Raw genomic sequence first — 14,332 nt, forward strand, 5'->3', positions numbered from 1 at the left:
AGAGATAACGAGGAATATCTTATCTCTTTGTTCATTCAGCCACCAAGTACCTTTTGCTTTACCAGGATAAACTGCAGGTCCCAAAGTCATTCTGCCTGGTTTTACATTAACTGATGTTGCTTCACTGGTTGTTCTTTTTTAGCCTAGACCGATAAGTGTAGTGCCAGTGATATCTATCAACCTATATATGTTGTTAACATGTTTTCTTTACAATTTAGCATGTTTCTAACTGTGAAAAACAATTCAAATTTCCAGCAAATTGTATCATTATAACTCATTTTTGCTGTTATGGCAGATGCATCCAACACGACACTGCACAGCTCCTCCTGAACAATCCCTGTAAAACTATCCCACATTGTTTCAGTGTGCTTCACTCTGAATCACCTGGCTGTGAAATAAAAAGCACACAAACTCTGTTCGGCTCAGTGCTCAGCCATGCTTAACAACTGCAACTGGCTCTCTGGCTTTAGCAGTCACTTTTAGTTGATGAAATATTAATTCACCTTGGGAAGTACAGTCCAGTGCATATAGGGTATATTGTGTATTTATATTTATACTACGCTGAAACTATGTGCCTGCAGATAAAGCAGGACTCGTCAAACTCAGCCTGTGCAGATATTGTAATTAATGTCTTTAGGGGTTGTTTTGTTTTTGTTGTATGTTTATAAGATTAGAATGATTTCCTGCTAACGAGTTGGTGCTGGAGGTTTTTTTCCACTGATCTTTTGAAGATCCCAGTGATTCAAGGTCATCTGCAGATTTTTTTTTTCTTGGTTTCAGTTCAAGTGCACCGCAGTTTTTTTTTTCTCCAGTGTGTTTTATTGCGTGTGTGAAGATTAGACTGATTTGAGGCCAGGAGTTACCCAGATGGCTGAACAGCAGGCCCTTCTGGAGAGACCGATAGAAGCAGCTGCTCACTCTGATAGCGGAAATGTAACACACACACTAGCATGCACTCTGCTTAATCCCCTTTCAAATACGATGCTGAATTATACTGCAGATGAATAAATATGTAAGAAGCCTGTCATCAATCTGATTTGCTCTCTCTTTCTGGCAGGAAAATTTAATTTGTAGCAGTGGAGCTTGTGTGGTCTGACATTTGCTATTTTCGGTGTCACAACGGAATAATGTTAACCACAGTCACGGTAGAATTAGGGAGCTATATTGAGAAAACACTGCATTTAGACCTTTTTGCCAACTTTACTAACATCACTCAGTTTGTTTTGGTTGAACTTGGAGACACGCTAGCGGCTCTCTGAGGCTGTATTTGGATACAGCGGTGCTTGCTAACAGCATGCTAACACGTTCACATTGACAGTGCTAACATGTTGATATTTAGCAGATGTAATGTTCACCATGTTCACTATCTTAGTTTAAGGTGTTAGCATGTTAACATTTGCTAATTAGCACTAATAAAAAATACAGTTGATGCTGATGGGAATTGGGAATTAGTTTTGCATAAACCAAAGTGTTGAACAAATTAAAATATTGACCTGATGATGATGCTACATGAACAGTTAAAATCCCCCTCAATTCAAAAATGTGTTTTACTTCTTGTTCCTTCAGTTGTATTTTTGAGCTTCGCTGTGCAGGATGATGTATGTGCAGAGGGTTTTTTCACATTCATCTGATGAAAGTAGAAAGTTTCTCTGTGCTCATTGAAAATCAGATTTTAAGGGGCGAGCATGATTTGTGACATCACAACTAGTTTGGAGCCAGGTCCTGATCCAGTATACACAGCTTACACAAGTCAAGTGGAAATCTCCAGGGCTGAAAAATGAAACCAATGCGAAAGTGCCAAAAACTGCAGTTACTTGAATGGCCACTTGAGGCTGGCTCCAAAGGCGAGTCAATCTCCATAGACCCCCATGTTAAAATGCCCAACTTTACAGCAGAAATAAACATGTTTACAGCCTGGTACAAAAAATGGTTTTGGTCTCTATAGCTAATTTCCCCTTTCATTATAACTGTACGGGGGGTGAATTTTTTTATAACTCACCCGTTTAAAGGAGGAGAAGGAGAGAACAGTAAAGTTATGCATAATGAAAGACATGGCTGCTTTGAGTGACAGGTCCACCAGCCGCTAGGTGGCTTGTTTCAGTCATTCGGCCCGCCCCTTTACCGATTTTTGATTGGCTGGGAGTTAGGCAGAGTCACTACTGCCAAGATGGTGACGGCCGGAGCGGCTCACTTTGAGCTTCAAAACTGCTCTTCAGAAACCAACGGGTGACGTCATGGTAACTACGTCCATATTTTTATACAGTCTATGACACAAGTGTGACTTGTGTAAAACTTGAAGCCTCCAGTGCACATCTTGTGTCCAGCAGTTAAACTTTTGAAATGAAATATATTTGCATATGCATTGATTCTTGAATTTTTAAGAAGGAGGGAAGGAGTAGATGCCATTTTAAATAATTTTAATGCAGTAATTATACTATTATAATTACTGTATTAATTACTATTATAATTATATATAATTTTTTGTGGAAAACCCATATCAGACACACAATATTGTTCCAGAGGAGAGTATTTTTATATGTCTTAATACATGTCCGTAGAGGGTCTTTAACGTATCAACAAAGTTGTTAGGATTCATCTTGAGGGGGACATGAATGTTTGTACTAAAATTTCATGTCAGTTCATCTATTCGTTTTTGAGAAATTTCACTCAATACCACAAATGTGAAGCTCATGGTAGCGCTATAGTAAAAGTCAGAGGATCACCAAACTCAGCAGGCTTCATCCTCTGGACATCATGAATGTCTGTATAAAATTCAACTGTACGTCATCTAGTAGTTGCAGAGATATTCAGTCTAGACCAATATGGTGAACAGACAAACTGACGTTGCCATCCAAACAAGTTTCTTGGGCATACACCGCAAAGAGCTGAATTACTAACCAATGAAATTCTTTCTATCTCTTTTTATCTTTCTTTCTTGCTCTGACACACTCTTCCTTCCACCCTGCCAGATGTTTCAACGAGGAGAGCTGCCTGTCCCTCAAGCAGCTGGAAGGCTACCTGGTGGTCCTCCAGCCTGACGCCCCTCAGATCTCTCTGTCTGGAGTCGGCCCCCATCTGGCTCGTCCTGCCCCTGAGTTTGAAGGCCCTCGTGGCGTCCCCCTATTCCCGGAGCTCCGGATCGTCTGTTCACTGTCTCATGCAGTCAACACAGCTGCGCAGGGGATGGAGGGTGGAGGTGAGTCAGACTGCTCATTGATGGACTGATTTTTCAAATGTATTCAGACATAACCCAGACTTAAATGGAAATGAGGTGATTCCAGAAGAGGCCATCTATGGCCAATTGGTTTCTTAAATGGACTTAATAATGTTGTAATTTGACTTGTGCCCTTTCTATCGGCTCTTAGCTCTAATGTCCGACGCTGTGGCTCACACTTTGGACGGCTGTGAGGTCCAACCTCTGGGCGAGGAGCTAAACCCAGAGAGGGAGGAGCTTCTAGTCGACATGGATGTTGTGCGAGAGAGGGGGTTGGAAATCATCAATACTACTGCGTATATTGCCATCACAGGTACCGCTGTGCATGAAGACATTCTTCACCTTTTAAAATTGTCATTGTTTTTAACTAGGAAAGCCTCAATAGAATGAAAAATAGTGTAAAAAATGTCAAGAGTTAAAGACAAACATAAAACAGATAGCAAAAATAGTCCCAAAATCTCAATGAAATAGTCGGTTTTGTGGCTCATTTTTTTAAAGCCCATGAAGCATTTTCTATGTTTTTTCTTGTTTATTAAGAGTTTTAACAGTCAAAAGCTCAGCTAATCTGCTTTTTTAGGACTGTGTGGGTGTGGTTTAAACAGAACTGATCAACACTGTTGGCAACAGTAGAAAAGAAACCCACATTTATATTCAAATTTTGCTAAATCCTGATTAGAGCATCCTGATTAACAGAAATATGTGACATCACCTGCCCACTTGAAAACTGTGAGAGAAGCAAAGACAAAATACAGAAAATCTCTCATGTGAAATAACCAAGACTGAAGGTTTTGTGTTTGTTCAATATGAGACTCCATAGCTGATTGAGAAAATAGGTTTTCAGGGTCTTTAAAGTCTGCACTCAGTTCTTTTTCAATCAAATTCAATATGATAGATTCCCAGTGACCTAAAAAGAAAAAGGTTCTTACTTTTTGTCAGTAAGTGGCTACAGACTACTTATCTCTCCTTCTCCTCCTTTCTACAGGTATCATGTCAGTATTGACTCCCTGTCTTCGTTTTGTTCTGTGCTCCCTCCAGGTGCTGAATCCATCTCTGTGTACGAGGACGTCCTTCGCTCAGTCCGCTACCGGCTGGCTAAAGGCTCAGCCCGCTTCGAGAGGCGGTTCCGCCTGTCCTGCTCTGAGATGAATGGCAGATACACCAGCAATGAGTTGACCCTGGAGGTGAGGAGAAACATCACTTACATAACACCTGTGGTCCTGACAAAAAGATAAAATCATTTAGATATGAGCATGAAAGTTCATTCTTGACCTTTGGGAACAGGATGTGTATGAAAGCTAGTGAGTAGTAGATGGTTGTAGTTGTGAAAAAAGCCACGAGGGTTGCAAATATATTTGTTGTGAGGTACCAACACTGTGTGGTCATGTAGTCAGTGATGTAAGTCTTTCTTCTCTGTTTCTCCTCCATGCAGGTGAACTTCCTCCACTCTCTTGACAGCCTGTACCACCCGTCCCACCTGCTTGCCTCCCAACAGCAATTTCTCCATCCATCTCACCACTCTGGGGAGTTGAGTGGGCACACCTTACCCAATCCTCACCGCAACTCAGGTGACATTTCCTTCCCACCAGCTTTGCCTGTCCTGTTTATTTACATATTACATTTCTAGAACAGTCTTCACAAAGTGCTTTACAATAAAAGACAAAATCAATACATGAAATGTGGAGTATGAGAGTAATGAATAGAAGTTATAAATAAAATAGAAATAAAAATAAATGAGACTAAACAAAGGCAAGTCTACACAGGTGGGTCTTGAGCTGCCTCTTAAAGGTGTCCACAGATTTCATAGTTTTAAAATTTAGGGGGCTCACCCTCAAAGGCACAAAGTCTCCTTTAGTTTTACATCTGGTGCAAGGAACAACCAACAAGCCCTGATCAGAGGACCTCAAAGACCTACTGGTGATGTAAAGCTGCAGTCGTATGAAGAACATTGAGTGCATGGTGTGCCAGCGTGTCTCCTACACCTCTGCTGTTTCAATTGTGAAAAAACTTCAACATGATAGGATCATCAGGTTGAATCATGGTGCCCACACACTTGAACATCCCAGCAAATGTCAGAATTTCAGTGCCATTTTCCTGAGTGAGCAAACTTTTGAGCAGAGCTTTTAATTATCTCAAATTCAGTGATCAGGTCATTACTTAAATTTAATGCAAAAGTCAAAAAGGCATCCATGAGTTTGTCTACGCTGGATATGAAAAACAATGAGGATAATTTCTCAAAAATTAGTTACTTCCTTTCTTACCATATCTGAGGCACTCTGCTCCAGGCCCTTTTGTTCCTACTGAAGATGTATGTCCTTACAAATGGGTCACCATACATAGTTTTATTTTTTGGATAAATAATTGGGCACATTAGTTTTTAGTAAACTTTACTCAAACAGGAGCAAATACTGCATTTGTTGGGAACTATTTTAAGTGGATTAATACATGCAAGTATTTATGGCAGCAGGAGGGTGTAAGATTGACTCAAAATAAACTACAGTTCCCATGTTTATTGTAATCATGGGACATGTCACCCAATGCAACAGTATGGTTCATTGATGTGTTTTTAAAAGTTTTTCAAAAATGAATGGAGCTCTATGGCACAGTACAATAAGCTGTATCGTTTTAGCTACACTGACAATAATTTTTAACCCTTACATACAGTCCAGGTAAACCATTTTTACATTTGAGAGCAGTAAAAACACCCTAAACACTATTCTTTTCTAAAGTGACCCAGAATATAAAATGACATATTTCAACTTTAAAAAAATTTGTGCAGCTGATACGTATTTTTTTATATAGAGAGAGTGTTCCAGATTAAATATGACCCGTATTTATTGAAAAAAATAAAAATCACAATTCAAAACTGTTGTTTCATCCTGCAAATATAATAAAATTCATTCATGGTTGTTATGTTCTCCTGTTTTAGGTAACATAAGACCATAACATAGAGTGGTTGTGAATGTTAAATGAATGTAAACAAATAAAGAACACACTCTCTCTGCTCTCAGAAAGCTTCATTAATTTCTTTATAAAAATTCAAAGGGAGTTTTCAGCTCTAAGATCCAAGTGGAGGCCATCACTCGGTTTAGGGCCATAAAAACAGAAAACAACCTCACCAGATTTCTTGTGGGACACTTTAGGAGCTTCTAAAAGAACGGGAGTGGAAGATCTGAGATTTCTTATTGGGACATAAAATGAAAGGCTGTCACTGAGGCTTTGTAGATAAGTAAAAGGACTTTAAAATCAATTCTAAAGGGAGACCACTAAAAAAAGAGTTGCAATAATCTAAGTGGCTTGTAACAAAAACATGTATCAGCATTTCAGCATCATTCTGAGTTTAAAGTGATCTAATTTTGGCAATGTTCCTCGATGAAAAACTGATGTTTTTGTGGCCTTGTTAAAATGGCTTATAAAATTAAGATCAGGGTCTAAATCACTCCCAGATCTGTAACATGTGTTTTAATTTACTTGGACAGGCTTGCAAACACTAACTGTAGTCTCTGCTTTTCTACTTTTGAACCTAAGAGTAGAATTTCTTTTTAAAAAAGTTTTACTCATCCAAATGTTAATATCAGTGAGATGTAGGTGTGGTGAGAGAGGTAAAAAGAGCATTTAAAGAACTGGGGTTGTCTGGCGAAACACAGAGATATAGGTGAGTATCATCAGCGTAACAGTGTTATTTGACATTATGGTGACTTATTATATTGTCCAGACGGAGCATATATAAAGAAAAACAAATAGGACCTAGAATGCTTCCCTGAAGAACACCTTATTCAATGTTAAATGTCTGTAACACAAAGTCACCTAAACTAACAAAATTTTTTTCTTTCTGACACGTACAAGAGAAATCAGTGAAGCACTGCGCCAGAGAGACAAACCCATTTCTTAAGTCGATTGATTAAAATGCCATGATCGATTGTATCAAATGCAGCTCTCAAATCTATCAAAAAGAGGACAGTCACATTGTTTGAATCAGTTGAAATTCTCAGGTTATTTACTACCTTTAATAAAGCAGTTTTAGTGCTGTGGTTTGTCCAATAACCGGACTGGAATTTATCCAATATTTAATGAAAAGTCATATAGTTGTTTTGCAAATGATCTTTGGTAGAACACAAGCTGTTGTGGCTGATAGCTATCAGTCCAGCTTTATGAGTGTTAACAAAGCTGTGCCACGGGGTTCTGTTCTAGGACCACTTTTATTCACAAGTTTTTATAAATGAATTAGGTGAAAAAGTAAGAAACAGTACAATTCATCTGCAGATGACGCTATTCTCTGCACAACAATGTACTCTGTTGCCCAGTCGGTTCAAAATTTGCATTTTGATTTCTGTGTTGTACAGCAAATGTAACTGATCTTAAATTACTGTTCATCTCGGATAAAACAATGCATGCTGCTTTCTAGAAAATTGACTGAAGTGAATATTATTACTCTTAATGGGACACCAATGGAAAGAGTATCCTCTTACCTTGGTTTCTGGCTTGATGACAAACTGTGCTTCAAAACACATATTAATGAACTGACTAAGTCCTTAAAAGCAAAACTGGCATTCTTTTATAGTAATAAGGAATGTATTACCCAGAATTGTAGAAAGCAAATTGTTCAGTCAACCTTTTTATCCGTTATGGACTATGGCAATGTAATTTATATGAACTCTCCTGCCTCTACTCTTAAACCTCTTGATGCAGTCTATCATTCTGCCCTCAGGTTCATAACTGGGGATGGCTTTAGAGCACATCGTTGTACTTTATGAGAAAGTTGGGTGGCAGTCGTTGGCAGTGAGAAGAGAAAGGCACTGCAATCTATTTTTTTTACAAAGCACTTCTTGGCAAACTTCCTGAGTATCTCACATGTCTTCTTAACTATAGATCATTTTCACCCTGCACTAGGTCTCAAGACTATGTGGTCCTCGAAAATCTTGTTAGTCATGAGACTCGGAAACTGGCTTTTAAATACTACTCCACACAAGTGGAACAGTCTGTAGAAGCTTGTAAAATTAGACAAGCTAATCCCTTCTAATCAATTTAAATCTCTTTTGACTGACGTAGAGCAGTGTGAATGCATGCATTTTCTTTTAATTGATGTTGCCCCTTATGTTGATGTCTTTGGCCCGTTTGTTGTATAATCTGTTGATGTATACTGTAACTTTTCTGTGCTTTTATTGTTTTTATATGTACTGAAATATATAAAGTATTAGTATTCAGACAATTATTTAGTTGGTCAAATTTACTAAGAAAAGGAAGATTTGAGATAGGCCAGTAATTAGCAAGGTCTTTAATGTCCAGATCAGGCTTCTTAAGCAGAGGTTTTACCAAAGCTGTTTTAAAAGCAGAAGGGAAAGCACGTAATTGTGGAGACATGCTGATTATTCTTGTTGTTTCATGAGAGAGGCACTGGAAGCTGGATTTACACAGTTTGGCAGGAACAGGGTCTAGTGCATATTTGGATGACTTCATTTTGTTGATAGTGACACCAATTTCATCATCCTTTAGCATCTGCAATACTAAAGGATGTCATAGGTGGAGGCTCAACCACCTGTAGATCCCAGAGTTGATGTATCTGTATTTTTAATACTGGATCTAATGGTGTCGATTTGTTCTTTAAAAAATGATGCAAATTCCTGACATTTAAGAAGCGAGGCTTGATCATTTAAACTGAAAGCCACAGATGGGTTCAAAGAGTGTTGATGGCGGAGAAGAGGACTCTGGGGTTGCGTTTGCTTTTCTCTCACTGTCTCTCAGCCCTGCGGCAATTTCTTTTTAGCTGACAAATAGCAGTTTTCCAAGGTAATTTATGGGCTACTTGTCTTTTTTAATTCTGGGAGAAGCGACAGTGTCAAAAGAAGACCTATATCTATTATTAAAACCATGCACAAGATCATAAACTGAGCAAGCATTGGATGGAGGAAAAGCATTCATTATATCTAAAAGCTAGTCCTAGTTGTCATCAAGGATTTGCTCATTACACTGTTTTGATGCAGACATAGTGGCATTAAAAAAGCACAGAAATGATAAGAAACAGAAACATCAGCCATGTCGGAGATATCTATTTCAATATCCCTTGTAATGACCAAGTCTAATGTATTCCCATGGTTGTGGGTGTTCCTCTTTACATGTTGCACAAGACCAAAACAGGCCAGAACATCTAAAAATTCCACCACCTTTGAATCAGCAGTGTCATTGATATGAAAGTTAAAATCTCCAAGTGAAATAATCCTATCACAACTGGTAAGAACGATCGACATAAAATCAGAAAACTCAGATAAAAAGTTGGTGTTGTGCTTAGGGGGTCGATAGATAGTCACAGTTAGTATAGACTGCTGAGCTTTAATAACCAAAGCATTCAAAGCTTAAAAAGTCTCCAAAACAACACTTGGAGCAAGTGAAGTTATTAGAGAAGATACTGGCAACTCCTCCTCCTCTTTTATCTGGTCCACATGAGTACAGGAAACTATAATTTGGATTCTAATAATATAGCAGAGGCAGTTGAGGAAAGGAAATAAAAAAAAACCTAAGACCATGTTGAGAGATAAAATCATTAATATAAAAACTCTTACTCGAGAGGGATCTGATATTCAGCAGTGCTAACTTTATCAGTTCGGGTTTGGGGCGAACAGGAATGTGTCATTGTCAGTTTTAGCCTTTCCATGTATTGTTGACAATAATAGAAATGACCAGACCTTCATAACTCCTGTAAATCTGCTGTATTTTATTACATACAATCATCTCTCTGTGTTTTTTCGACAGTGGTCCCAGGAGCAGCCACCGTCATCATAATGGTGTGTGTGGGTTTCCTGGTTGTTATGGTGATCCTTGGCGTTTTCCGAATTCGCTCCATCCATCGCCGCGGGGAGGGTGCCAGGGGTGGGGCGAAGGAGGGTAGCAGCCAATGGGACGATTCTGCCCTCACCATTATCGTCAACCCAATGGAGGTAAAAACCAAATCCCCTGAAATGATGTTGATTCATGTTATCTTAAAAAATCATCACACCTGTTTAGCTCTGGTTTTCATCCACGCACCCTTGCTTTCCCACAGTCCTATGAGTCTCGTATGGGCATCTCTGCTGACACGGAGGGAGAGGGGGAGGAGGATGAGGAGGTAGCAGAGTCACCTGACGACGCGAGTGACGACCAGCGAATCATCATCAAGAAGGAGGGGAGAGACGGCAACGCCCGTCGCTACTGAGCCACATGTATCTCTGCACCAGTTCTCATGGAAACCACAAACCGGCTCACCAGTCACACACTCCAACACTTTTATTATCAACGACTGCTGACACCACTAGTATAAGGAATGTATGCTTACAAACATGACGCACAACACATTCACTGTAATACTCTTGACACTCAACGCCATATGTGACCTATAGCCAACAACGGGCAGTTGTTCTCCACTTAAATGTTCAATGGCACAATGTATACAGTTAATGTAATTAAACCGCCTGAGCAAACCCCACCAAAATTGTATGTGGTGCACCAGTTCTAAATCACAAGATGGTAATGTGTCTGTATATTGTAATACTGGTTGAATGAGACTGCTTTGTTTAAAAAAAACAAAAAAAAAACAGATTGTATTCTATCTTTTGTTATTGAATGCAAAATGAAAACTGGAACAATCTTCAACATACTGGCCTTGAACAGATCTGTAGGCAAAGACACAAGCCTCGATCTCGACGTGTCTCCACACTCCCTTCTTAGACTGACTCAAGAAGTCTGTGCACAAGCTCTTTTCTCCCTCCTTCACATCCTCTCTCGACACATTCCTCAACCACTTTTAATCCACACAGTGAAGACAGTGAGGTCAAACATTACGGTCACTCTCTAATTTATTTAAAAAAAAAAAAAATTAAAAACACACATGCTGGCAGACATTTTTCTTTTGGTATTGTGACTAGTTTAGCGCTTCAGCTCTCGAATATATTTTATCTGTGATTAATGATAAGAGTTCTAGACTATCAACCATAAACCTCAATTTAACGCAAATCGGTACGTCAGCAATACTCTAAGGAAACAGAGTAAGAGCCTCTAGGTGTTGAGCCCATGCTACATCATTGTGGTTCTGGTTCAAACTGGAGTCTTTGATCTTTGCAAAGATGCAGCTTGTGCCACCAAATAACAAAGTGTCTACAGTAAAACTGGTGTAACCTGACCTCTGACCCCCTCTCACAGTGACCGCTGGAATGTCTCCAAATGACTCTCACTGCACTGTTTCACTCACTGCACACCGCTCTTAACAGTAACTGCAACACGACACATGCATACACACAAAAACACACACACACACCATAACGCTACCCCTGCTGTTTCCAGAATGTCAGCTCAGCTTGGGCAGTTTTGATTGTATTGATTGTAATGAATTTTCTGTACATACAATGATGAATATTATGATATTATTATTACTATTATTATTGCAGCCACTCTTTCTCTTTTACTGCACACTTTGAGAGGGAGCTAATTATCATTTACTTTTTTTTCCCTCCCATTTGAGTGATCACCTTTACAGCATCAGAAAACAGTATGATGATAATAATAGTAGTAGTGATAAGGATGATAATCCCTGGCTTGATGAGTGTCTCTTACTTTGTGTGTAATATTGTTGTAATTTAAGAATTTGTCAATATCTGAATCACAGAAAAAGGAGGGCACATTGTTGTGATACCTAGACATGTCTATCTTTCACTCATGTCATCTTTCACACTTCCGGGTAATATTTTCACATTTCAAAAACTAAACCTTTTTTTTAAAAAACAAAAAATTTCTTATTTTCCTCCCGCTCCATCCGATATCTTTGGTTCAATGAATGTACAACTGTGTGCTTCTCCTCCACCCCTGCCTCCCTTCCTCCTTCCTTCACCTCTCCCTCACTCTCCCTCTGTGTCTCTTGCTGTCTGTCTGTGTAGCCTTTCAATGTGCAGTGCTAAACCTGTCAGTAAATAAAGCCTGTCGTTTTTGAGTGTGATGTTAAGAAGGAATAAACATTGCATTGATTAATAACTTATATTATTACTATGTTACTATCGGAACATTACCTGTAATTATTGATACAATGATGACATGGATTATGCTGACTAATTGTTATTGAGAACTGTCAGAAAACATTACAAAATTCATAATAAAAACACTATATGACGTCTCCATGAGAAACTTTTCCTTTTAGAGTAGGGCTCTCACAATTAAATGCTTGGGAAGGATCATGTAGCACTGTGAGTTGAGATCACATGGGAAAAAACTAACCCAGATTAATCACATATGTTAAACTGTATAATATAATAACACAATATTTGAGTCTTACATGAGTAACCATATGATCAGTTACATACAGAAGAAAAACAATTGTGACCTGCCTTTAAATTCTTGAGGTGTAGTGTAGTCAAGCCACCCTGGAAAAGCAGGAAACAGTTTCAATATGAATAATCTTAAATCAACATAGCAAGACAGTGAAACATACCAGTTTTACTTGCTTGAGGCTTACATCAAACTTCCCAGATACACTCACAACAGTCCATCATACAACAGCAGGTATAGGAACTAAAATTACCCTGAGAATGAAGAAGAAGAATAGGCAACGTTGTTCAATAATGTTTACAATTATGTAAGTGGTAATGAAATAATAACAAAAATGTTAATGTTCAGTATATTTACCAATAAAATGAAGTGCCACAGTACTCAGTTTCATATTCCACCTGACAAAAATGCAATAAGGTTACAGGACTATGAAGTAAAGTAAGACTTAAGTGCTTATGAAATTGTTGTTTCTTTGTAAAAAGAGAGAAAGCACTCAACTTTTAAGTTGTCAAGAGCAGTGAAAACACCATATATGCTATATAATATTCTCAGACACTCAGGGATAAACTAGTTTTATGAAAACAACTTAATTTAGGAATGTGTTTGCCATGTGAGCACAGGATGAACTAAAATAATACAGCTCCCCAAACCATATTTTCACACAGAGCCCCTCAAGAAAGAGCGTCAAAATTAGCTATGACTGCAGGACCCGCCTGAGTTAATATTGTGCTTTAGTGGTGCAAATTCCCTGATTAATTTGCAGTTAATGTAATTACCAAAAAACAACTGATATGCGGTGACTTTGGGACTTTGGAAGACTTTTGAGGCCCCCTGGGTGTCTGGGATCCTGGAGCAGTTGCCTGCTTTGGCTGGTTGGTAACCCAACCTTGCATCACAGTGTACTGGACAGTGTAATGTTAAATGGAGATGAATGAATGTGACCATTATCATGTAAGCAAATATATACAAACAATAGAGTGTGTTAACATGTGCACCAGTATTCAGGTTAGGATCAGGTTTTTGGAATATCCTGCTTATGTGTTTATAAATATAATTTAAACACCTTATCCTGGTTTCAAAAACCTGGATATGCTGTCTGTAGTACTCCAGTATAAACCAGGATACTGTGGCATGTAAAGACATTATCCAGGTTTCTGAACAATCTCTGTTGGCAGAGAAATGTGAGGCTGACAGGTTGAGGAATCAGGGCACATCTGGATACAGACAATCAGAAACCTGGACACTGTTAGAATCATGTAAACAGGGAGATGAATAACCAGGTTTCTCAGATTTTATGTAAACCTGAAAACAAACTAAACATGGAGAAGCAGCATTCAGTTATTATACACCACATATCTTAAATAAACCCTGAGAAAACACAAGGCTTGCTGCAACTCTCAGTTCTTTTAAAACAAGGCTGAAGACTTTTCTGTTTGTTGCTGTCTTTTAATAAATAAAACTTGTTTGTTTATTCTTATCTTGCACTACACTGTAGCTTTTATTCTCCTGTTTTATTATATTTTAATTTAATTAATCTTTAATTAATCTTTATTATTTTGAATTGTATTTAAATGTCTTTTTTTAAATATAAAATGTATGGCCTCTCTTTGTTTGCCTTGTTGTTGAAATGTGCTATACAAATAAACTTGTCTTGCCTAATATCCAGATACAGGTGTCAAATGTAATAAGAGTTACAAACTAGGACTAAACACAAACATTGTATTATTATTATTATTATATATAAAGTACACAATCTTACATTTTATCATATGACTGCCACTTGTGTTTTTGCACCTGACAACTGCTCTCCAACCTGCGATTTGCTGGACTTTGATC

At 38.4% G+C, this 14,332-nt stretch overlaps 1 protein-coding gene and 1 long non-coding RNA gene across 4 annotated transcripts in view; one reads left to right on the forward strand and one right to left on the reverse strand.

Moving 5' to 3' along the window:
- Positions 1–12,344, forward strand: part of clstn3 (calsyntenin 3) — a 29,149-nt gene extending 16,805 nt beyond the window's left edge. For all 3 annotated transcript variants that reach the window (XM_044360081.1, XM_044360082.1, XM_044360083.1), the window contains 6 exons: positions 2,970–3,196; positions 3,366–3,527; positions 4,250–4,395; positions 4,644–4,779; positions 9,959–10,143; positions 10,248–12,344. In XM_044360081.1, coding sequence (XP_044216016.1) covers positions 2,970–3,196; positions 3,366–3,527; positions 4,250–4,395; positions 4,644–4,779; positions 9,959–10,143; positions 10,248–10,397 — 1,006 coding nt within the window. In that variant the 3' untranslated portion in view covers positions 10,398–12,344. The remainder of the gene's footprint in view (positions 1–2,969; positions 3,197–3,365; positions 3,528–4,249; positions 4,396–4,643; positions 4,780–9,958; positions 10,144–10,247) is intronic.
- On the reverse strand, positions 12,158–14,330 carry LOC122988092. Its single transcript, XR_006404704.1, has 4 exons — positions 14,256–14,330; positions 12,854–12,894; positions 12,684–12,750; positions 12,158–12,591 (listed from the first exon to the last, which is right to left on the reverse strand). It is a non-coding gene; the product is annotated as an uncharacterized LOC122988092 (long non-coding RNA).
- Between the last annotated feature and the right edge of the window lie 2 nt (positions 14,331–14,332).

Source organism: Thunnus albacares, chromosome 8, assembly GCF_914725855.1.
Source record: "Thunnus albacares chromosome 8, fThuAlb1.1, whole genome shotgun sequence".
NCBI lineage: Eukaryota > Metazoa > Chordata > Actinopteri > Scombriformes > Scombridae > Thunnus > Thunnus albacares.